This window comes from Triturus cristatus, chromosome 2_1 (assembly GCF_964204655.1).
Source record: "Triturus cristatus chromosome 2_1, aTriCri1.1, whole genome shotgun sequence".
NCBI classification, from domain to species: Eukaryota; Metazoa; Chordata; class Amphibia; order Caudata; family Salamandridae; genus Triturus; species Triturus cristatus.
In genome coordinates this window covers 82,924,437-82,950,833 of record NC_140581.1, presented here as the reverse complement: position 1 = coordinate 82,950,833, position 26,397 = coordinate 82,924,437, and the positions used below count along the sequence as shown (strand labels likewise).

General features: G+C 45.8%; 1 protein-coding gene across 2 annotated transcripts in view; it reads left to right on the top strand.

Annotated features, from left to right (window-relative positions):
* LOC146863792 (receptor-type tyrosine-protein phosphatase kappa-like) overlaps window positions 1-26,397 on the top strand; it is a 1,244,093-nt gene that overhangs the window by 1,003,818 nt on the left and 213,878 nt on the right. For both annotated transcript variants that reach the window (XM_085628087.1, XM_085628078.1), the window contains 2 exons: window positions 550-661; window positions 12,153-12,214. In XM_085628087.1, the coding sequence (XP_085484213.1) occupies window positions 550-661; window positions 12,153-12,214 (174 nt within the window). The remainder of the gene's footprint in view (window positions 1-549; window positions 662-12,152; window positions 12,215-26,397) is intronic.

Below are 26,397 nucleotides of genomic sequence, written 5' to 3'. Positions count from 1 at the left end.
ATAAAGGTAAGATTCGCTTTCTTGAACCTCCTGTAGTGTACACTGCAAGTACTTTACCCCCAAACTAATACCCCACTTTTTACAGCAGGAAATCATCTTTTGCAAACTACAGTAGATGTTGCTTTTGCATTCATATCTTGATACCAGTGACTATGCAAATTGTATTAGTGTAAAAATGCCATGTTCGTGTGAGATCTGCGTAAGAAAATCTCTTTTGTTTTCTTTGTAAGATGCATAATATATTAATATACAGTACTGTATGTATGTCGGCAAACTCTTGCTCATGTTGAAGAAGTAAAGATATGAAGGGTAAACCTGCCCCATCGCTTTATTCTGTGTATGGGCTGACAGGGCCTTGACTACATTATATACTTAAGACAGTGGGATGAACAGCAGGCTCAGGAGTCACACTGGAGAAAAGTGGAGCATAACAGCATTCAACGTCTAGTGAGACACTGGTGTGTACCTATAGTGGTCATTTCTGTTTTGGTGGAGGAAGGCTATGCTGCACTGTTGGAGTCGCTGATGCTTTCCTTGTATTTATTTCAGTGTCATCTCCTCCTGCATCCGTCCCACTGTGGTTGGCTGTAGCGCTGGCGCTTCTGGTGCTGCTGTTGCTTCTGGGAGCTGTTGTGGCATTTATCACGCTGCGGGCAAAGAGGTGAGTGAGCTGAGGGAACTAGATGGTAATTGTGTATGTCCATATTTAGCATTTGCCGTTGCATCTGAAAAATTACACCAATTCACAAAACGCCCTCAATTAATTCGCGTAAGCATACACCTGCTTCTAGAATTGTGTTCTAATTTTGTAATACTTCTAAAATAATTCCAATTCCTGGGGATTTGTGACTGTCATACATTTTCTAAAACATTTGCATGCATAAACATTTTAGAAAACTGACATTTACATGTATACATTTCTGAAGTATCACACTGAACTCCATTTCCACTTAGAAACTGTGTGTTTCTTTTGATTTTCCTTGATGAAGATACTTTTTAGTAATGATTCCCCTTCTCTGAAATCCCTAACTCATTTGTGCATTCTGAATCCCCATTCCTTCCCTAAAATATTTATTCTTGCATGAAGAAGCCTAAACATTATCAGGCTTGGAATCTGTCTGCAAAAGGATTGTGAATGCCCACACACATGCATGCCTGTGGTTGTTGGATTGCATCTGACCCTGCTGCTGCAAGTGTGGTTTGAGACCTGACCACTAGGAGTTACCTATGTGTATGCCTGGGAGATGTAGGAGTGGGCAGGAGCAGGTTTTCCAGCACCTACAGAAAGCTGAGAGTTGGCCATAAATTTTGAGACTACCCAGGAAAGGCAAGACCTTTCCAGGTGGGACTTTCAAGTTTTTTCTGCTGGGAGTTCTTTCCTGATTTAAAAAAACAAACTATAGCGGGAACTTATGATGAATGTATCCAGACTCAATGATACCTGTCCATCTCCAATGGCAAGTCTTACCTCCTGTGCATGATAACATGCTTCAAAAAAGTATCTAAGTCTGAAGAGAAAACTTGTCACATGGACACGTGTCCCTCTTTGACCGTTCTGTGCCAAAATTGAAGACTTTGGCTAGAATTGAATTTGGCTATTAGGAGTTTCAGCTGACTTACCAATGGGTGTTTCTGGTGCCTGGCTTTAGGATGTTTGCCAAGGGATCAGGCACACAACCAAGTACTACTGACTGGGTTCCGTCCATTTCGCGGTATCTTTATGGTAGAAAAAAGACCCCTGGCTCTGCTTGTTTCGGTCCCAAGGGCAAGAAAGCGCTGACAGGAATGTTATTGCTTCTAGAATTTAATTCTCAGTACACTTACCCTTTACTAGTTGAAACCGGAGGTGGTGCACCAGAAGCAGGAACTAAGGGTCGGAGTCCATTCTGTCTTTTCCTCCTTCCACTGTTGCAGGGGCCGATGAGGAACTTGACGGATGGGAACAGCGAGCATCTGAAGAGGGAACACAGCCTGATCAAGCCCTACCAGGTTGAGGGAGAGATAGGGGAACTTTAAAGTGAAGGGACAGCTAAAGATGGGCAGAGCCCTCCTTACCTACCAGGGCAATGGGCTACCTTCCAACATCTAACTAGGCTTAAAATGCATTAAAGGCGGGAGTGGGAGCACAGTTTTCCCAAGTCGTACTGGGTTTAATACTATGATCTCCCTAATCCCTTTCTAGAGATTTATCCCTCCTCCATCTCTCCTTCTATTCATCGCAAACCTCATCTTACTACTATGATCTCCCAATAAACACTTTCTAGACTCTTCCCTCTTTTATCCCTCCTAATTATCCTTTTCAATTCTATTAATAGATTCACATGTCCACCATTTAAAATTAACTTACATTTTACTACGCTAATCCACCACTAATCCTTTTTGGGTTCCGGAGTAGCGTGCTACTCACCGAAAATTGCTTCAATCCCTCGTCTGGGGTAGTAAGCGCTATATAAACACAATTACAATGCAATATCTTATTTGCAATAACACTCACCTACCTTTCCCTCCTGGAGGAATTTCACTTCCAGGAAGAAAAGAGTCCCAATATAAAATGTCTTCGAATTATCTGACTCTCTGCTTGAGATTCTTTGAGTGATGCCTGAGTATGAACAAGACTAAGCAGATTTCTTTTGAAGGAGGAATTACAAGTCAAAATAAAAAGTTAATTTGCACATATTTCTTGGCCTCCTGAGTGAATTTGTTGGATAAGCAGTTTGGTGTCTCCAATTTCAGGAGCTTACAGCTTTATATAGGAGTCATCTTTTTGGTATAGAGCCAAACAATAATTAGTTATGAATAACTAATAGAAAAGAGGGAAAAAAAGGCTCAGCATGAATCAATGTGAGCAACTAAGGCAGAATCTGAGCATGAGTTTCATCCAATTTAGAAAGTGTTGGAACAAGTGGATTGATAAGTCCCTCTTGTAGGACAGCAATTCGGATTGAGTCCATAGTTCCACAGGTCCATAATTCCGAGGCTACAGTGGAGGATTGGGTTTGTGCTTGGAAATTGTTACATTTTTGTAGTTTAAGGGTCACTTTGTAGCACTGATGATGAAAGCATATTAGGCATTTTATTTCCAGTATGTTGGCTGGTGTAAGAAATTGGGTTGTTGGTTGACTGGAGATTAAACCCTGGTCAAGCAGCAACAACAACCCTTGTCAGGATAAGACACAAGCAACCCCCAATTAACCTGTGCTCACCCCCTGGGTAGCTCGGCACAGAGCAGTCGCGAATTCAGAAACAATTAGGAGGAGGAAGGCTAAAAATTTGGGGGTGACTCTGCAAAATGGGCCATTTACAACATGACCCCCTCGAGCCTTCAACCAGGGGGGACTAATCAATACCTTGATAAACTTACCTACTTAAACGATAGAACGTGAGCAAGGTACCTCTACTGCAGGGGCACTTGCCCCTTCTATGCCTCTCTGAACTCCGTTGGACTCCTCTGCCTATACTCTCCTGAGGCCACTAAACTGACCCATGGGGAACCCTTCTCCTCATCTGTGGACCTCATCTGTGTAGCACCTAACTTTAACTTGCTCACAGATGCATTTCAGACAGTACCACCATGGCCAACAATGTGATGTGCCCCATTCCACTCCTTGCGTCAGACATCTGTCCCTAACCCAAGGAAACCTATGCCCATAAGGACAGTAAGCAGCAGAGTCCACTTCCAGTTGTCATTGTCAGGAGTCAGGCCCCTGGCCATCCACTGCTAGGTGGAGACTCTTAATGGTATCATTACGTAGGCTTCTCTTCCAGCCTTGGGACCGGTGAGGAGTTCCCTATTGGCTTCTAAGGTTTCTCTGACCTCAGAGGTGTCATGGGCGGGTGCAGTAGCCGTGGGTGTTTTGCACCCTACTGACACTCTACCTCTCACCAGTTCAGGGGAGGTATCCTGAGAGTGGCTACTCAGCTCAGGGACTGTTCCCTGAGGCTGAATGGGTGACAGAGGTGAGTACTCCCTCACCCTGCCCCTCCACCTGGGCTCCAGTACCCTCCGTCTGGGAGTGGTACCCCCCGAAAACTGAACTGTCATGGTGCCCTGGGTGGCCGCCCCTCTCAGGTTCTCCTTGCACCAGGGGCAACTCATTCCCCATAATGCAGTCTATGGGCATCTGGGGACTGACTAGGACGCTCTGCTATGTCACCTCCCCACCCCACTCCAAGGGTGCCAGGGCCATAGGGTAGAAAAAGCCCTGGCCATGGGACTGATTTACTCCACCCACCTCAACGTGTACTGCTCTAGGAAAACTAGTGTTTCCACTGCCATGGTCAAGCTAGTCCAGGTGTCCCTCAGAGCAGTAACAGGAATTCCATTCACTTTGAACTAATGGAATTGACAACTGCCACCCTCAGGGATCACCAGCTTACCCTCTGAGTATATCTCTCAACTAAGGGAGATCATGGCCTGCCCCTGGGGACTACTTACCCCTAAGGCCATATTAGCAAACCCTGTAGAGGTCCCACCAGGGGTAGTTTCTTTGGACAGAAAGAGTCACCGTGCTTCTGATCTAACTGGGAGCACTCAAAGCAGCGGGGATGGAAATGGGGTGTCCTGGGCCACCACCCACCTGAATCACCCCCGGTTTCTCAGATGGAGCACGGGAACCGTTTCCTCCGCCACTTACTCGGGGACTTGTTTGGGTCATTTTTAACATCCCTTCACTCTGCTGGGAGGAACCTGACCACCCTTTTTGGAGTCACCTCCAGGTACATTCTTGGACACCCTGGTTCTGACCCGTAGGTCCACTTCCTCAGCAAGCAATCTGGGGGTAGACAGCTTGCTGTCAACTAGTTGCTGGCGCAGGTCTGCAAAACAGGTACTGAGCATTTGCTCGCTTATAATCAGATAGTACCTCCCATACCTGCCCCACACCCAACCATTCAGTGCCTTACTGGAGTAATCCACAAAATCTAATTAGGACAGGTTGGGGAGCTTTAAATTGTCCCTGGACCTTTGGTGGTACTTTTCATGGGTCAGCCCAAATTTGACAATTAAAATGACTTTCATGGGAGTGTACCTGGTTTGGTCCTCAACCTCCAAAGTGAGAAGTGTGGCCCGCCTCACGGTAGGCATGTGTTTCCACAGAACAGTCCCCTAATGCCCTTCTGGGATCTTGTGCACTCTCAGGGCTACCTCATAGGCAGAAAAACATTTATAAATGTCATCCCCCACCACATAACTGGCACCAAATCCTTGGGCACGCAATCTTTCTGTCCCCTTTGGACACTATAGAATTGCTGCTTCCATCACTGCTGGATTCTGCCTGCTTGGCTCTTTCAAACTTAACTCATGAGCCAGTAAAAACTTTTTTCCTCCATTTTGTACTTTGCCATTTGCTTCTGAACTCCCTCTCTGCCTTCCGGTCCACCAGCTCCTCTGGTGACAGGCCAAGTGAAGAAACACTGCTTCTTGCTTGGGCAGAGTCCTCTCCCTTCCCTGAAGACTGTATGCCATGGATGTAGTCCTAGTTTGAATCATGATCCTACATACAGTCCATCCTCTTACTTCTCTGTGGCTGTCATCAACTGGTGGACTTCTGTCCAGGTCCTCTGAGCTTTTTGAAGCTCCAATGTTTTGGTGTGCTTCTTCATTTTTAGTCCCCTGTCTTGTCAGACCTGTTTAAGCTCAACCACTGAATAGCTTTCCAGGTTGGCCAGCTCAAACTCCATTGCTGCAGATATGGTCTCAAACAGTCCAGTAGTAGGAATGAGAGTAGATTTGGAAAAATCAAAAGAAGCCAATCAATGAGAATTGAAAAGAAATTGGTCTCAAGTTATTTATGTGGGGTGCTAGTGTAACAGAAAATTACTGTATGGCAGTGCGCAAACACAAGCCCAATCCTCACTGTTGAACACCAGTGTAAGAAATTGGGTTGTTGGTTGACTGCAGTGTACACGCTGGTCAAGCAGCAACCACAATAAGACATAAGCAAACCCCAAATTAACCTTTGCTGACTCCTTGGTAGCCTGGCACAGAGCAGTCAGGTTTCACTTAGAGGCAATGTGTAAAGTATTTGGGCCACACTTCAAACAGTAAAACAATGGCAACACACCACAAAATGAACTCACGCCAGGTTTAGAAAAATAGAGTACGTTTTGATAAATAAATCTACCAAAATTACAAAAATCAAATTAGTAGAACTAGAAATATTGAATTTTACAGTTTCTAGAGAAAATAGTGTCATAAAGCGCCAATAGGGGATATCTGGTTGCGCTGGACCGGGACAAAGCCACAAGTTTGTGCCGACCAAATTGAGCACAGGGTGACTGCAGGGACCCAGTTAGGCCTGCTGAATGTAGTATCTTAAATCCTGGTTGAGGAGCGTTGCATGGATCCGGGTCGAAGAAGCGCCACACAGGTGAAGAGGCCGTTGGTTCCATGATATGGCAAGGGTGCGGTGCGAGGTCGTGTTGCGTCGACTTCGAGGATCCCGTCAACAGGGCTTGCAATGTAAAGTCTGGGCATTGGGGATGCGGCACCAAGCTGGTGATGCATCGGTTTCGAGGAGTTGCGATGCGGAGTCCAGTGTCGTCAAGGCTGCTCTGCTCAGTCAGAAGAAAGGATGCATCTGTTCCGCTGACAAGCACTTTAGGCCCACTTTCAAGGTTTCAGGCCTGGGGTGGCACCACTTAGCAGGGTAGGCTCACAGATGGTGGAGTCTGGGTGCTTCCAAAAAGTGGCATTTTCAGAATTGTCATTTTAAATCTGACTTCATTATAAGTTAGGATTTTAAATTAGGATTCCAGAGACACCAAACCTTGCCAGTAATATCTTTCTATTTGGAAAATAAACTTATAACTGTAATAAGACAATCCAAATGTTATCCTACGGGAGATATAGGCCTTGCAGTAGTGAAAAACGAATTGAAGAGTTTTTCGCTCCCAAGACAGGAAAAAATCAAAAGTATATGTCCTGCTTTTTAAATACATTGCAACCTGCCCTCTGGGCTATCCAGGGCCTACCTTAGGGATGACTCAAATGTATTAAAAAGGATGGTTCGGGCCTGACAAAAGGTTTATTTTGCTAGATCGAAATGGCAGTTTCAACTGCACACACAGACTTTGCACTGGCAGTCCTCAGACGTGTTTAAAAGGCTACCTTAGTGGATAGCACAATCAGTTCTGCAGGCCCACTAGTAGCATTTAATTTACAGGCGTTGGGCACATGAAGTGCACTGGACAAGGTACTTATAAATAAATTAAATATGCCTGTTAGACCCGTCAGCCTTAGGGTGTTCTTCCCTCAAACTTTTGTATGTGCTGGCCTCCAATTTCGCTGTATTTTGGCTTCTGTTGGCCTTAGGATTTTGAGCACTTTACCACTGCTAACCGGGGCTAAGGTGCTTATGCTCGCTCCCCTAAACAGGGTTTGATTGGCATATACCTAAATGACATGTTGAATTTACTCCCTTTAGTCCCTTGTAGAGCGGTAGACCAAATACCCAGGGCCTGTATGTTAAATGCTACCAGTGAGCCTGCGGCACCTATTGTGCCACCCACTTAAGTAGCACCCTAAAACATGTCCCAGGCATTCCATTGCTGCCTGAATGCAGTATTCCGCTGTCTTATAGACTTTTAAAACCCACTGACATATGTCTGTTTAAAACCCCTTCCTAAGCCTGAAACTCCCCTTTTATTACATATGAGACACCCCTAAGGTAGGCCATAGGTAGCCCGTAGGGCAGGGTGCTGTGTAATTAAAAGGTAGGACATGTACTTTCAAGTTTGACTTGTCCTGGTAGTGAAAAAGTCCCAAATTCGTTTTTCACTACTCTGAGGCCGACCTTTCCCATAGGATAACATTGGGGATTCCTTATTACATTTAATAAGCTGAAATTCATAATTGGGAGGAAGCAGATCAGTCATGTTTGGTACCTATGGAATTTTAATAGTAAATCCTCTTTAATTGCAAAGTTGGATTTTTCATTACAGTTTTCAAAATACCACTTTAAGAAAGTTACCATTTTCCTGCTCTTAGCCTTGTGTGCCTGCAACCTGTCTCTGATTGCATTGGATGACAGCTGGGCTTTGTATATTCCCTTAGACAGCCACATACAGTGGGAGCTTAGGTGTGACTTGATGGGCCATCCTGGCAGGATGTGAGGGAGGAGCTTGACACAGCCTTGCTTACAACTGAATGGGCTGTGTCCCGTCCACACAAAGAGAAATAATTACCTCCTTGTTAGTTCGGATCCAGGGAAGGAAGGGAGTACCTCTATGCATTTCAAAGGCCTGTCTTTAAAGTCTTCCCCACTTAAAAGGCACCACTGGGTATAACAACGACCTCAGTCCCCACCACTTCAGTACACTTCTTCTAGACCTGTGGATACTCTGCCAGGAAGAACTGCTGTGCTGCTGAAGGACTGGCACTCTGCTAGACTGCTGCTCTGGAAGAACTGCTGCCTGCTGCCCTCCTTGCCTGGGCGAGAAGGACTGGACCTGCATCACTTGACCACAGAACCCAGAGTGACTCCAAGGGCTAGTTGGTAGGTCTCCTGATCTGAAGTTTCAGGGATATAAAGACTTTCAAATACCCTGCTTCTGCAGCTGGACTCTGCCTTCTGTGAGTCTGCCATGCCAAATGCTGCCTCCCCAGTCCTGGACCATTGGATTCATTCCACAAATCGCTGTCACTGTGGAGATCACAACCGGTGCACTGTCACCACTGCGTGGGTTAGCACCGACGCATCACCGCTGCTGTGTGGATAGGAAAAAGCAAATCACAGCTGCTGCGTGAATCCGAACTGGCGCATCGCCACTGCTGGGTGAATCAGAAATGATGCATCCCCTTCGGAACTGCCACTGCGCAATGCTCTACCTGCCGCAAGGTCCCGTCATCCCTGTTGACAGCAGCCTCGACGACGATGCTGACCCTCTGCATCGCAGCTTCCCAGCTCATTGGAGCTGACTTATCACCTCACCTGCGCACCGCAAGCCCCATCGACAGGATCCTCGACGTCAACGCATCCAGGACTAGGGTTCTATTGCTCAGCGGGCCAGGCCTGGTCCCTGAAGCCGACTCGCACTCCATCGCTGTCAGCCTGAACTTTTGACTTTGTCCCGGTCCAGCGTGACCAGATATCCCTTGTTGGTGCTATTTACTCCGAAAAGTTTAAAAAATATCATCTCCAGTTTCACTCATTGGATTTATATTGGTTTGGTGTCAAATAATATATTAAAATGTAATCTATTTTTCTAAATCAGTTTGGAATCTTTCTTGTGTTCTCAAATTATTACTTTTTTGTGTGTTGCATAAATAATTTACACATTGCTTCTACGTTAAGCCTGACTGCTTCTTGTGCCAAGCTACCCAGAGTTAAGCACAGATTAATTTAGTGACTTTTTGTGGTTCACCCTGCAAGGGATTGTGGCTGTTGCATCACCAGGGCTCACACCCCAGTCAATCTACAATCCAATTTCTCATATGCCCAAATGGATATAAGCCAATGCTTACAATGTTTTAGGGGGTGAGTGAAAGCTCATTTGCACTGCATAACAGTGGTAAAGTGCACAGAGTCCTGATGCCAACAAAAACGAATTCAGCCTTAAGTAGGAGGAGGAAGGCAAAACATTTGGAGGGTTACCAGGCAAAAAGGGACATTTCCAACAGTTGATTATCACTATTCCTTTTATACTCTTGCACTGAGTGCTGCCCTGCTGCTTAGAAGGCTGCTAAAAAGCACATACACACTCCATATTGAAATTTCATCTTTACATATTTCCTCATGACCCAGGTTCATTCAATTCAGTTATTCAAGTGAACTCTTGATTAGCAACCAGGAAGATGTTTAGTTGGTCCAGCCACCTCCAGAGATATATATGGCTTCCTGGCACAAGAAATAGGACCCACTTAGCCTGTTTATAACAATACCATACAGCAGTTGTGGTGTTCATGACAAGCTGTACCAGCCTCTCCCTTATGGATGGAAGGAAGACTTTCAGGGCCAAATGAATCACTCAAAAGCTGTAGAAAATGTATGTGGAGTTGACTCTTCGCTGAATACCAGGTGCCTCTGATCTTCACCTCTCCCAGGTGACTCCCCAAACCCTGCATCAATGCATCTGTCACACATGTCAAATGTGGGTGGGGAAAGGAGAGGAGTCTGCTGCAGGTCAGCCATCACAGAAGGTCAGCGCTGTTTTTTGCACGAGGTGAATGAAGTTGGTGAGATACTGTTGATGCGGGGCTCATGAAAATCTGTGATTCTACTTAAAGGTACTCATATGCCACTATTTGGGATGACGAGGATGCACTAGGCTAGGAGCCCAAGAAGCCTCATACCCATCCTCACTTAGTAACATGATAGAGCCTAAATGCCCAGGGCTCGATGCGGTGGTAAATAGACTTTGAATGCCACTAAGTTCAGGATTGCTCAGTGAAGGGAATCCTTTGCATGGGGCTCAGTTGGGACATTTTTGCTCATTGATAGAAAACCCCAGAGTTTGGCTGCCATTCAGAGATGATGCACCACTGACTACAGCAAGCCTGCCTTGAGCAGTCAGTCATCGAGGTACAGGAGCACACCTCCGAAGATGGGCAGTGACCACCGCCATCACTTTCATGAACACATGAGGGGCTGAGTTATGTCCTAACACTTCTGCTGCCATTGCACTATTACTGCAAAAGAGGCAGTTTCCGCCATTGGTGGTTGAGGGGTCCAGCCAAGCTCAGTCTCCGTAGATGTATGTATCCCACTGGGCTTCTGTAAATTAAGATTTAGCCTTTCACCAGTATGTGGGAGGAGGCAGGTTGTTTAACTCTGCATCATCATCAGTGTCATGAGGAACATTTTGCAGACCTGTGTCAAAATTGGATATAAATAAGGCTTCTAGCCTCTTATAGAACTAGCGTTGAGGTGGAGTCCACGGATTAGTGAATGACTGGTTGCACTTTTAACATCTCATAGCGCAACATAGGTCTGAAGCAGGTTGATGTCATTTCAGGGTTGGAGAATGGAATTGGATCTTGGGCTAGCGCTGGTGGAGTCAGCAGTGGTGGAAAGGACTGGCTTGGACCCAGGAGCTGGGGTGGAAGTCAGGACTGGCAATAATGCGGGACCAGAAACGGCTCCCACAGTGTCCCTTGTCTTCAAGGCAGAGGCTGCCACTGGAAGTCCAGTCGTGGGCCTGTATAGCTCCGTGGAGTCCAAAGGCACGCCTGAGAAAACCGGAAACATCCAAAAGAGTTGTTGCATGGCCTCCTTGAAGGCTGTAGGGTTGTCGATGGTCGGTGAGCCGGCACCAGTTTCGGGGCTGGGTTGGAGTATGTATGTGTATGTATGTATGTATGTATGTATGTATGTGTGTTCTGAGTCAAAAGACACTTGTAGAGTAGGGTCTTTTAATTTGCATCCTCACGACTTCTCACTTGATTTTGAGTGGCAGTATGGGGTTGAGTCCTTCTTAAGTTTTCTTATACTTCTGGTTCAATTGTGACTGACTTACTGCACAAGCTGGTCTCGAGTGAGCGCGAGGTGTATGTTTCAACTGGGACCCTTATGTTCAGTGTCATAGAATTGTGGATTGCCTGTGGGTGCTTGAGGGCACATTTGTTGGATAACTTAGGGTCGTGACCAGAGCACAAGCACCAGAAACCCACTATGTCCGGTCTGTGACTGAAATCTGCTTTGTGAAGTCTTGAAATAGCTTGAATCCTGTTATTTTTGGGTGAGACCTCTTCCCTGGCACATTGTGGCAGTAATTTGGAAGTTGTCGTAAGACCACAAAAGTCGGAAGTGGAGCTCCCAATGTGTTTCAAAGGTTGCAGAAAAAAAAAAGAACTGCCACTCTGCCACTTCCGTGGTGGTACAAAGTCACTGCAGAGGCACGTGGCACCACTTGTTGGGGCGCAAGCACGTTGCTGAAGAATTCTCTGGTTTCAGTCTGGCACTTGGCAGCATTCTAAAGGTGCGGACTTTGTGGTTGGAAACAGTATCCACCAGAAAGAGAGTTATCAAAGTTAAGTAACTTTTTCCTTGGTCTATATTTTAAGACGTTTCTAAACAGCTGTAGGTAAACAGAACAACTTGACGCATTCATTTATATTTGTTTTTTCCATCTATCCACTTTAACTTGTATTTACTCTTGATCAATGTTGCTTTATTTACATTAATTAAAAACAGATTTACAATTTCATCTTACAGGTCAATATCTCCTGGCGATGCACATAATGGCACACTGCGGTTAAATAAATTAACTGGGAAAGGTAAGAGTCGCTTCCTTCTGTAGCAATATGGGCCGAATTCACAAAGGTTTTTGAAACTTGGGTGCATGAAAAAGTATTAGTGAAAATAGTACTTTTTGATTCTGAATTCCACTTCCAAATTCACTGAATGTGTAAAGATGAGACAGTAGAAGAGTTGAGCGCTCTCAGGGTGGTGGACAATTCGAGTTTAACCATGAAAATGTATATCTTTGGGTCATCATAAGTTTTTTGTATGGTCATTCTCTTCTTGGAACCACGTGTAAAGTTCAGTGGCGTAACAAAACTTGAGGGGGCCACCCTGCAAAACACATGGAAGCCCCCCCCCCCCGGAGGCCCGGCCCACCACCTACCACCTTTTAAATGAAATGCCTCTATAGTGTCTTTCTCAAAGTTCTAATGAGAAAGTGGGAAACCCTCTTAACATATAAGCTATGCAATTTGAACAATAATGTCAAAAGCAGATATTTTAACTGAGGCACCAATCAGAACAATGCCTAAAAGCGATCCTATTGTCTTAGGAACTGCCTATGGCTGAAGAATAACTATGAAGGGTCTGAATTAGAATTGACATTAATGGACAATAACGTGAAACTTTGAAAGACAAACCCAAACCTGTAATTCCATAAAAACTCAACTGACAATATACATGAGAAGTACACAAGATATAACTCAGTATCCTGCGAAAGGCAAGAGAAATAGACTAGTGAATGATCTGCATACCACACACTAGCGACTGTCAAGGGTTGTGTATGTTAATAACGTGAACTGAGTAAGCAATTTTAATTTCTACCATCATGTATTTATTAGTAAGCATTACAAAGCAGGCAGGCAAACGAGGCTGAGGATGAAAACTGTTTGGATGCTTCAGAACATTGATGCAGATGTTGGTCTGTTTTAATTTATCATTTCTGTAGTATAAACAATGCTAAATACAAGATTTGAGGCACACATATTACAGACAAGTGCAAGCAACACCATAAGTAACACCGCATGTAGTATTTTGCTCTGTTTATTTTAAAACTTTGTTATCACACTTTCACTGTTTTTAAAAAAAACAAACCCGCTCTCACCTGAACTCAGCAGCGCTTGCCTAACGCGCCGAGCAGCCCTCCTGACTTCCCCTGATACAGCGGATCCTAGCGCTGACACAGGGAAAACACCCAAACCGCCATCGCGGCTCGAAGGCGTAGCCACGCCCACCACGAGGCCACACCCACCCACCTCGGCGTCAAATGTGTCGGCCATACCAGCGCAGCGGACGAGCGCAGCGGGAGCGCCGTTTGCGCGCCGAAGGCGCGCCTAAGGCAAGCCCGTCTGCGCCCGTCCGCGCACGGCCGGGCCCAGGGCCAGAACCCCTGTCAGACCAAGCTGCCTCTAAGGTAAGCTATTCACGCCGGGACCTTCTTAGTCTCAGACCCACTATTGATACCTCATGTAACTATGTTCATGATCTCGAAGGACCATTCACCAGATGCACTCTCTGCCGCCCAGCGCAGCTCAAACTTTCCAGCCGACCCGCCATGCCCTCAGTTCTTCAACTGGCCACCTTGAATTGTCGCTCACTCCCTAAGCACGCATTGCTAATTAATCATCTCATAGAAGACCACGAGATCGACATTCTGTTCCTGGCGGAAACGTGGCTCTCCGATCACTCGGACTCAGACGTTGTCCTAGCCATTCCCCCGGGCTTTCTTATTCAGTCCCAACCTCGTCCATCTGGTAGAGGAGGTGGCTTGGCCATCATCCACCGGGACCATCTCTCCTGTAGAACCATTGATGCGCATATCCTTGATTCCGAAAGCCTTCACTTTACCATCCAGTTAGCTCCGACTAACTCGCTATCAGGCATCCTAGTTTATCGCCCCCCGGGCCATTCGGGTCCTTTTTCCAGCGCTTTCCTGGATGTTATAGCATCTCAGGCCCACTCCACTACCAACTTCTCGATACTAGGAGACCTGAACATTCACTTCGACGACCCTCTAGACACAGGGGCAGCCGACTTGATTGCAGAATTAGCGGCTTACGGTCTCTACCTCTTAAACTCCGGAGCTACACACACCAAAGGTCACTTGCTCGACCCGGTGTTCACAAACATCCCTACCATGCAAGCCAAAGAGTCCCTCCCCCTCCCATGGACAGACCACTTCCTGGTCCCTCTCCGCATTCCAGGAGCCTTTAAGAAACCCCACAAACCTACCACCTATACCAGGGACAGGGCATGGTCCAGACTCTCCACAGAAGACTGGGCCAGAACCCTGAAATCGACTACCCCTACCTCCTCGGAAGACCCGGCTATCGCAGACAGTAAATTCAGGGAGTGGATCGTCACATCATTAGACTCCATCCTCCCTATAAAAACCCGTGAGGATAAAAACGGGAAACTAGGACATGCCCCATGGTATACCCCGGAACTCCGGACTCTCCGTAAAAACTGCAAGAAAGCAGAACGGCTATGGAGGAAAGACTGGCAGTACGCCAGCAAGGAAACCTATCAGAAGGCGGTGAGAATATACAAATCAACTCTGAAGCTCACCAAAGCCTCCCATTACGACACGAGGATAAAAAAACTCCACCAACTCAGCAAGGGAATCCTTCCTTATTGTAAAAGAGCTATTGAAAATACCAGCTCCACCTTCCTCCAACACACCCCCGTCAGACCGAAGTAACGAACTGGCTACCTACTTCAACGATAAAATCGCCCGCATTCTAGTTTCCCTTCCCCCTCCCTGCCTATCGAACCACATGGACAATGAGGCATCCACCATTCAGACAGGAAGCAGCTTGTGTCCTCAGCTGTCTGCTTTTAGGGCAGTAACATGGAACGAGGTAGATACAACCATGGCTAAAATGAAAAGCGGTTCCCCTTTGGATCCCGCACCCATCAGATTTCTGAAAACTGTAGCCCCTGTCATCGTGCCCACTATCACGGAGCTTATAAACATCTCGCTCGCCCAAGGCTCGGTCCCTCCCAGCTGGAAGAGTGCAGTAGTTAAGGCACTCCTAAAAAAACCCCAGCTGGACCCAGACGACATGGCGAACTACCGGCCAATTTCACTCCTCCCTTGCATAAGCAAAATGGCCGAGAAATTGGTCAATGGGCAATTGTCACAGTTTTTAGAAGTAAATAACATCTTACGGCAGTCCCAAACTGGGTTTCGCCCGGGCCATGGCACAGACACCGCCCTTCTCGCCGTCATCAAGGAGGCAAGGCGCATTTTGGATTCAGGAGGGTCAGTGGCAGTGATCCTCCTGGATCTTAGTGCAGCCTTCGACACAGTCAACCATCGTGTCCTACTCCATCGGCTGGCTGTGGCAGGGCTCGCAGGTTCGGCGCTCAGGTGGATAGAGTCCTTCCTCTCAGGGTGCTCGTTCCAGGTATGGGATGGCAATTACCACTCTACCACCCTCCCCCTTACGAGCGGAGTCCCCCAGGGGTCGTCACTAAGCCCTACGCTGTTTAATGCTTATATGGCCCCTCTCGAAGATGTGGTTACACCCTTCGGGATTAAAATAGTGAGCTACGCGGACAACACGCAGTTGGTCGTCTCACTCTCCCAACTGGACAACCACCCGGATAATCTGTCAAACTGCCTCACGGAAATTCACAACTGGATGTGCGAGTCATCGCTTAAATTAAACGGGTCAAAGACCGAAGTCATGCTCATGGGTAAGCAATGGGCTACCATCCCCCCATCGGTATGGCCAGAAGTGTTCGGGGAAATCCCCACCCCGAAACAAGAAATTAAGACCTTAGGAGTCTGGCTAGACCCCGAGCTATCGATGAAAACCCAAGCATCCAAAACAGCAGGTACCTGCTTCGGTCTTTTGCACACCATTCGCAGAATCTTCCCACTACTTCCACCCCTATCTAGGAAACTCCTAGTCCAAGGTCTGATCCTTGCGCGTTTGGACTACAGCAACATGGTATACCTGGGAGCTCCAGAGGCTACCATGGCTAAACTCCAACGCACACAGAATGCAGCCGCCCGACTACTGATGAACCTCCCCTCCAGAGTATCAGCCAAACCAGCAATTAAGGCCTTACACTGGCTCCCAGTTCGTCAAAGTGTCGAATTTAAGGCCTTGTGTACTGCACATAAACTGCTGAATGGTTGCGGCCCTGCTATCCTGAGTGACCTGGTCACTCCCTACAAGGCCCCTAGGTCCCTTCGCTCGGAGAATGAGCATCTGGCCAATATTCCCAGATACAGGAAGACACGTACCGGTGGCCGGCGCTTCTCCGTGAAGGCATCCGCCGGGTGGAACTCACTCCCTCGCACCCTGAGGCTGGAACCCAGCTATTGGATTTTCAGGAAAAAACTGAAAACGCTCCTATTCCCAAAATAAAGTCCCCTCCTTTTTCCTCTCATCTCCTCTGGTTTCCACAAACTACATAGCGCGGGGATGCCTTCGGGTCACCAGGCGCTTTACAAATCGCTAAATAATAATAATAATAATAAAAACAAACCATATCAGCTAGTACCTAATGACAATCTATACAAACTGTAGTTGGTAAAGCAAAAGAAAAGTGCAACTACTTTTAAAGTGCATAATAAAGCAATCACCAGTCAAGCAATAAACAAAAATCATGCATCTTTAGTAAAACAATTAACTTTCTTCTTTCATCACCATGAAAATACATTCTAAGTGCATGATAAAAACAAGTCCAACAGTATTAAAAAAGGAAGCCAGGTTAGTCAAGCAATTCCCCGTTTGGTGTGTGCATAGAGGCACATATATTTCAAAGCAACTGGTAAACAATAACTACAGCACCATACAATAATCAAACCAGTTTAAACTAACAATTCCCCTTTTGTAGCTCAAAAATTCCAAAGTGACTAGCAAAACAGTAACAAGTACAGCAGGCAGCAGCATGCAAAAATCAAACCGCATTAGTCAACCAATGACCTTTTGGTTTGTGCTTGTGCATGAAGGTGCAAATATTTCTACGTGACTGGTAACACAATAACAATTACAGCAAGCAGCAGCATAAATAAATCAAATTTATGTAGTCAAACTACTAATTCCCCTTTTGTTTGTGCACCACCACAGACACTTATGTAGAGTTTAAACATTCTGCACCTTTGCCACAATTTGGTTTTTGTGCTGAACTTTATACACAAAATGTCTTTTCCATGGGCCTAGACGTGCCAGCCCATGTAGTAATTAGGGCCATCATATTTGCAGATGGCACCAGGAACATCTTAGGGATTTTAGGGGCCAACTGCCAAACATATTTTGGAGACCCCTGTAAGAACAGTTTTGAATTTATGAACCTATTTCAGCTCTTTCATGCCCTCTTTCGGATAGTGACAGATAGTGCACAGACAAACTAGTCCAAATGCTAAATGTGTTTACATGTAATGTTCAGGGATAGTGCAAACTAGTCCAAATGCTAAATGTGTTTACATGTAATGTTCAGGGATAGTGATGCGTGTTTTCAATATTGTAACACAGCAGCATATTATTGCAAATAATCTCTGTGACACACTCCCATTTCTCAAATGTGTGAGGTCCTGATTTGAGCCAAAAGAACATTTTGTGGATGTTGCCTGAAACACAACATTCTTCTGCAAAATGTCTGTAATAGACACACTTCACTAATATTGAAAAATGCGAAGGAAAGGTGTATTTAAAACAATCTGTTCAAAAATCATTTAATGCGATCAGGGCAATACTCTACAGAATAGAGCGTGTTTTATCAGGGGGCCCCCTGAAAGTCTGGGGCCCTGGGCCAAAGCCCACTTTGCCCATGCCTCAAAAAGTCTCTGGATGGCATCTGACAGTCTTTTTGGGTGCGCCCTCCCCCATTTCCTCCTTTTCCATGAATTCCCTCACTACCACTCACCAACAATGCACTTCATCTCTCTAAAGCACCTTTCTGACAAACATTTCATTTTTGTATAGCGCTATTCATAGTTTACTCACACTCAGTTCTGTGATGTGCATGGTACACGTTCTTTGTAGCAGGCACATTAACCTTCTGCACTTTGTGGGTGGTAGGAGTACCCACATGAGTGCATGGTGAGTGATGCAACAGTGTGAGAGTAGGGTAAGGGAGTGACTGCAGAGTGAGTGAGGTGACCATTTGAATTTGGGTGCGGAAGTAAGTGCAGAGTGGGAAAAAAGAATGCATGGTTAGTGATGGGCTTGTTTAAGTGAGATTGCAGATTGATCAGTGAGGGGGACAGGTGAGTGAAGTGTGACATGAGTGCAGGGTGAATAGTGTGCTCCTGTGACTGCAGGGTGAGGTACAGGATGAACAGCGCAAGGCATTGTGAGAGCAGGGTGATCACTGTGAGTGCAGGGTGAGCGTGAAAGTGAAGGGGGAGAATGAGGAGTGAGTTGTCTGAATGCAGAGTGCCTGCCCAGACACTTGAAGTAACTCAGCATGTTATTGACGGCGGCATAGGGTTTTCAAATGTAAGTTAAACTATTGCTATTATGGCGCTAACCAGGGATCGAGGGTGGAAGAAATAAATAAATAATGTGCTGATCCTGCAACAAACTTCCAGTCTTATGATTAGGGTTGCCAGCTCATTATTTTGATGTCCCAGAAGGGACAAAACATAAGCAGTCACCGAAAGCCGTATTTTCAGCACTTATCTGTGCATACTTCGAACAACAAATATAAATAAAAAGCACTTTTAATTGTGTTCTAGGGCTGCTTGAATGATCAAAGGCATGGTTTGGCAGTTCGGGCTGGACTGTTCCCATGAGGCACAGGGTCAGACTGATTTGCATATGGCCATGTCTGAACTGGGGTGGCAGAGTGGGCTAAAGAACGGTGATGGATCAAACCCAGATCTGTTGACTGGGTGTGAGTGTTTGATTGGTTCTGATGCTCCGTCCATCACCACCCCCTTTTGTACCGCTTTGTTCGCCATAAGTTGGCAGGGTATGCTCAGACGTGAGTCCCTTGCTCACTTTGCCACTGGATTCAAGCAAGCCTGGCTGAAGACGGCTGAAATGCCAGAAACCGGTCCTAGGAAGCTTGTTTCCGGTCCAGGGAAGGCATGGTTTGGCAGTTCGGGCTGGACTGTTCCCATGAGGCACAGGGTCAGACTGATTTGCATATGGCCATGTCTGAACTGGGGTGGCAGAGTGGGCTAAAGAACGGTGATGGATCAAACCCAGATCTGTTGACTGGGTGTGAGTGTTTGATTGGTTCTGATGCTCCGTCCATCACCACCCCCTTTTGTACCGCTTTGTTCGCCATAAGTTGGCAGGGTATGCTCAGACGTGAGTCCCTTGCTCACTTTGCCACTGGATTCAAGCAAGCCTGGCTGAAGACGGCTGAAATGCCAGAAACCGGTCCTAGGAAGCTTGTTTCCGGTCCAGGGAAGGCATGGTTTGGCAGTTCGGGCTGGACTGTTCCCATGAGGCACAGGGTCAGACTGATTTGCATATGGCCATATCTGAACTGGGGTGGCAGAGTGGGCTAAAGAACGGTGATGGATCAAACCCAGATCTGTTGACTGGGTGTGAGTGTTTGATTGGTTCTGATGCTCCGTCCATCACCACCCCCTTTTTTTTCACCACCCCCTTTTGTACCGCTTTGAATGATCAATGACTGATAATTGAAGTCAACAAAGACAGAAAAGTCACATTACAAATCAATGCATACTTTATTTATAACCCTATTTGGTGTCAAGATGAGGTCTTCCCAGGCTCTTTAAACAACACATTGATGGCATTTTTCTTTTGGCAACCTTACTTTATATTCCTTTTCATGAAATGCATTCTCACACTACGGCAGTAAATGTAAATTTCAAATGTAAGGAATAGGCAGAGTGGCGGCCCAGGGGGTACTGGCACCAGAAAAGAACTAAGCCTTGGTAACCAGTTTACAAGGGTATGTAAATATGCAAATGGCACCGGCCTCAAGGCAGTTGCCTTCAACCGCCTTGCTGCTGGGCCTGGAATCTCAGGTCACCTGCACCCACCACACGCGGCACGCACCATTTAATTTATGAGGCAGGACTGTTATGAGGCAACTCACTGGTGAAACCAACATCGGCGAGACAGTGTAGTGCTGCCCCTGGAGGCTGGAACACGGGGCTGCTGCGGGCAAAGCTGCCAAGGTTTCAGATTGCCATGTGTGACATTTTCATAATTTCACTGTAATTATGAGTGGCAAAATTATGCAATGAAGACGATCAAAACATACAAATATCAGAAATTACACCCAGTTGAGCAAGAAGAAACTTGAAGATCTTAAAACACCAGAAATGGTGCAAAGCAACAGAAATGGAAGGGCACTCAGTCATGGAATGGCACGATATGGCCTCCCATTGTATAGTAGATGGTCATGTACTGGGAGTGTCCTTCCCTTCCACAGAGGCCAATGGGCCATTTCCAAGCCGCGCCATCCTTGAAGATGCACACCTGCAGGGCATAGAAACTGCATCGTAATACACTGGGCGCAGTGCTGGCAACGTAGAACCACCTTGATACAAACTAACCCCCGGAGCCAAGCATCATTAAAAAACACATACCTAAACCTCATGCCAGGAAACAGAAATCAAACCTACGGGTTGTAAGTGTGTTTTGTCAAAAGCTATTAGGAGTGTTTTATAACACAGAGCAGCTGGGAACACCGTTTAAGCACATGAAATGGCTTGTGATTTGATACACATCATGACCAGTATGGCATCCCCCATGTTGTATGTGGAGGTAAAAGGAATATTTAAAACACCTCCTGATACCTAATCTGCACATTCCCAGGTGATTTTATGAAATACAAGATTGCTGCCTGCTGCAGAGCCGTCCCTAAGATTGCCAGCCTTTGCCCAACTGGGACCCCTCCCTGCCAGCAATCAATCAGGAGAGCACCAGGACTCCAGGGCCTCTCTCATCTTAGCTGCCTAAGTGTGACACAAATTTGTGCACGGACAGGCACCATACTGCATTATTCTCAGGCTGAGGCAGGAGCTGTGCAGTAATCTCATGGCAAAACCAACATCTAGTATCACTGTCAGAAGAGACCCACCTGTTTTAAATTATTACCCCAAAGATACAGCCGAAGCACAGCTGCCAGAAAGCCGGCTGCATTTGCCAACAAGTACTTGAAATAATGCCCACACGTACCTGCGGCATTGCTGGCAAGTTTTTAAGATTGCTTATGTGCGACATTTCAATTGCGATTGCAATTGCAGAGCCCACCGAGGCACCAAAGGCATTTATTATGCACAAGTGGTCTCGGAAGTGTAAGAAAGTGCACATAACATTCCCAACTTTCAAGGTTGTATGAGGCTTTAAACATATCCCAGCTCTACACATTCTGTTTTTCCAGAGCGCAAAAAAGGAAAAATCATTGAGAAAGGCCTTTTCCAGAAAAGTAAGGGAAGATGTAGAGCTACCTCTTGTAAGCCTATCGCTACGGTGAATCAGGTAAAACATCAGAAATTGTCACAATGCATAGGACCCTATCTATGTATGCTGTAAGGTATGTTTCTTTGGTGACTACGCGGCCGCCCATTATTTCTAGACTGGAGGCCCATATTATATGCTCTCACCTTTGATTATGGTTGCGGCTTGCGCACCGTCGCGTGGCAGCAATAAATCAAGAATGTTACTCATGATGATTGTGACAATCATCATGATTAACATTTTTGATTTATTGCAGCCAGGCGACGGTGCGCAAGCTGCAACCACAATCCTCGCACTGGAGCAATCGTCACGGTATCCGTCTCCACTTGCAGAACGGAACCGGGGCCTATATGACCGTTTACTTTTAATCCCGGCCGCCCGCCCGCCCAACAATGTATCCCATTCCACCCCACCCTCTGACACGGACTGCTTGCTCCTCGGATGTGAACGTACTTAAAAGAGATGTCGCTTGAAAGTGAAAGGGGGTGAATGGATGTAGATGTAATGATATAATGTTGCAGTAATATAGATTACGAGGTGTAAATTCTAATATTTTGTAGTAGGTATAAATATTGTAAGTAGTGTTGAAGTTATAAGTATACTAAGGTAATTTTGCAGTATACTGCAATACATGCTGTTGAGAAGGCAGTTTTAGATTGGCTAATGGCTGTCTTTACAAAACGCAAGAGGTGGCTATGTATTTTTCAACACACTTTTTCTGTGCTCTGGTATAGGGCCTTATATATAGGTAAGGATTTGTTTTTATTCTTGTTCCCTAATGATAGTAATACTTAGAGTAATATATTTAGAATTTTTTATATATTTTTACAGCAGTTAAGGGAGAACTGAATTTCTTATTTAAGCAGCGTGTTAATTTGTAGGTACTACGCCTGTACTCCATAGACATTTTTGTCTAAATTAGAATACGTAAAACATTATAAATACACTGTAGTACACTATGGTTGGGACATATACTCCTTTCCGTCAGCTGAATTGGTGGAATTTTGGCCACTCCACATTACGGTTGTAAAATGGAATTTCGGCAAAATTCCGCCAACAGCCATGGGGTGGAGTTTTTCCTCTCGCATGGCTCAAAAGTGGTAAATTGGCGAGCCCAAGTGATATTTGGTATCCTTCAGCGAGACTTTCGGTTGCTAAGAGGGCCCCTGTTGAGATTTCTCCAACGCGGGTGGTCACAACCATTTGTGGTCTGAAATCTGTTGCTTGAGTAGAAAATAAACTGAAGAGTGCGCCCTCTAGCATGCTCATGGTGATGTTCGCACTGATTTATCAGCTCTGAAAGAGCTCCCGTCGCTACCTGACGATGCAAGCAGCGCAACGTGATTATTCTGCCTATTTGCGAAATTCCATGGAATCTTTTGGAGTTTTTTGTGTAACTCAGCCAGTGCCGCCCAGTATAGTACACTATATTTTGAAAATATAGTGTAGTACTGTTTATTTTTAAGTTTTTACCTTTTTTTTTTTTTTTTAGGTGAGTGGTATTTCTTGGGGAGTACTGCAGTATTCCATACATTTTCTTTAAATGTATAGAAACGTATTAAAAAAATTGTGCCACGTCAAATACAAAAATTGATGGAAAATGTGTTGGTGGACAAACTTGTTTTGGGACAAACACACCCCTTTTTCTCCTTGCACCTCCTTGACCAATCATTTTCTTAAACTTTCCATCCTCTATCAATGTAGAAAAAGCAATAGCTCTGGAAAATTTTGTGGAGATTCATCAAACAGATGCAAAGTTATTAGCAGTCAAAAATCCAAGGAATTTTTACACCTTGGAATCCTAATGCGTATATATAACATACTTGGAAGCCTCTGGTTGCTGTATAAAAGCTATCTGTATCTGTGAATGGGCTTCACAATTTGCATTTTTGACATATAATTTAATTAACATATAATCACTGTTATTTTAAATACATCTTTCATCACATATGCAATTATATTTGGTAATTTAGACAAAAAAAGACGAAATAGATCATTTGATCTGATGTACCACAAAAGCATGGAGACTTTTGCAAGAAGAGCTTGTCTGATCCTCATCTGTGCCCGGGGTTGGACTGGTCTTTAGGGCAGTCTGGTAGTGGGAGAAGGGTGATCTACCAGTGAGCCTTTTTCTACTGTTTGGGGGCCTGTTTTATGGTTGGGTGAGCCCGTTTTTATGTTGAATTCCCTGATTATGCCAGAAAGATTGCCTGCAGCAAGCTCGAATGCACGCGGTCTCTCAAACTCTGTAAACATCTGTACAGGTGTCATTACAGCTTCAAAACTGCTTAAAAATGGCTCACTTTTTTAATATTCTGATTCGCCTATGGGGGCACTTTTATCTGGGGCCATGTTCTGTCCCCGTCTGACCATGATGATCCCTCCTCTGATCTCCATCACCCACCCCCCTCTTCCCCGCACTCGGTCCCGAAGACTCACTCACCGCAGCTTAGCTCATGGACATTGAGGCAAACGATCGCACAGAGTGGCCATCAAATGTCTGGTCATTGCTATCCACGTGTTTTCAAATTAAATCCCAACCACGAAATAAAAAAAATTAAAAAAACATATGGGAATTTCTCGTGGAAGGGCACTCACCTCTCTCGGCCGTGGCTCTAGCATCTCCCTCCCTTCTCGGCGCATTAGGAATGATAGCTCACAGGGCAAGAGTGGAGTGCCAGCCTCTCTCAACTCACCCGCGCCGCAAACCATGGTGCGAGAAGACACAAATCTCTCCCTTCTTGGTGGCCACACCAGTGCGATGTGCTGTCACGCGCACTTCTAATTGCACATGACTGAAGACCGCGCAGATGCGGACATGGAGACAGCCGCGCACCGAGATGAAGAGACCACGGTGAGGTGCTGGTGCAACGATCGATGGTGTTGCGTCTAGCCTTTTTTAGGTCTCGCATAGGCAGCGCATGCGCTGCCTCTAAGAGGCATTAAGTAATCGGTATTACTAGTCAAACTCCACCCATGGAGTTTCTCTTTGTTTTGTTGCTTGCTATTGGTAAAATCTGCCATTGCTGCTGTTATCTTGCTTATTATTGGTTGGAGGCCGATGCGTCACTTCCGTTTTCCTCCGTTTCTGGAGGAAGCAGCATCGACCAACTACAAATAACCTACGCTGCATGGCGGTATGTTTTAATGTAGGGACTACTTAATTTTTTTAATTGCGCCCTGTTTGTTTAATATGCACGCGATTGTCAAGCCAGGCATTGGCTAGGAACCGGGATTCCTTTCAGCCGCGTCACCGCTGAAGAGATGGGCCACCCAGCAGGACGTCAGCATCGAGCCGAGAGGTGCGCTCAAAACCTTCTCCGTGCAGTTTCACCAGGAGTCTGGTGTCCTGAAGACCAGAGGAGCCCCAGGCCAGTGACAGCCTCGCCTCTTCAACCCCAGGTAACGCTCGCGGCTCTGTACGCGCTGAGGAACTGTTTTCTTGTTCACGGACCGGCTCTGTTACTCCGTTGTGGAAACTTTGCACATAATACTTTACATCTATTTCTTGTAGCACCGTTCACCACCAGCTGGAAGTTTTGACTTAAACGTTTTTAGTTCCCGCCCCCCTCCCGTTGGCCGGATTCTACATCCTCCCGCCCCTTTCGTGTTGACCGTGTTCCCGTTCCTTCGTTCCCGCCCCCTCCCGCTGTCCATTGACTCGCAGCTTCTGGCAGCCATGGAGGCGCGCACTTGTTACTTTAAGCAGCTTCTGTACTGTTACCGCAGACCGCGGGTGCTGGCAAGGTAGGGTTTGCAAGGCAGCTGAGGGGCAAATGACTGCGTCAGTTGGGGGTTGTGATTCTCTGCGGGAAGGCTAGCAGGATGGTTGTATGGACCCTATGGGTTGAGTAGTGTGAAGGTGATACAGATCAGGGTATCAGAAATATGCCCACTACCACGGATAGAATAATCTTCACAGTTACACGCACATGCATTCATCATACGCTAGGGCCCATTTCACTAACATACGCTCCAATACTCTACCAGCAATAAACCTGTGGGAAGAAAACTTCTAAAGCACCCTGCATCTATATCTAGGCGATAGGACCAGTTTAGTGGTTGCCTAACATAATATAAACAATCTATAAACAATAATCAAAAAGTATTCAATAAATGACAAGGAAAGAAATAATCAACACCATGTTTAAAAGTTATATTGCTTTATCTAAAATTAGTCAAAGTAAAATCAGAATAAATCATTTCTCATAGTTACCTATTCTAACTAGTGTCAGAACGGGTCAGGACCAGTCTCTTGGAAAAGTCTTTCAGGACAAGGTCCTCAGCATCAGTCCTCAGCAACGCAAGTTCACGCGGCAAGGCGACGAAAGAGAGTGGGGAGAGCCCTCCCTAAGCTAGCGATTTTATAATGCAAAATACAATGAAAACACACATAAATTCGACAAGTAAAACTGTATCACTGAGCAGAACGAGAAGGAAGGGATGTAACTTTGCAACATCTTGAAATCTCCGCTCAGGAAAAGTCACAATACGTAAACCACGAAACAGGAACCAAGAATTAGAAACTATTAAAGTATCCATCTCGTTCATTTCCCTCGGCAAACTGGCTAACGCATACACATACTGTTCTATTTACATTTTGTGGCATAGGCGTACCCGCCGTCGCCACTACATTTCCCACAGTCCTTTGGGGCAACTTGCTGGTGTGACGAGCGGTGTGCGACCTACTTTTCCTCAATTTAAACGGCTTCCTTAAGCTAACGGGCTGACGAGCCTTGAGTCTGCACCTGCGCGCCAGGAGAGGTACTTGACCTGCTTTTAATTACATTTGGCAGTCCACGCGGCACCCC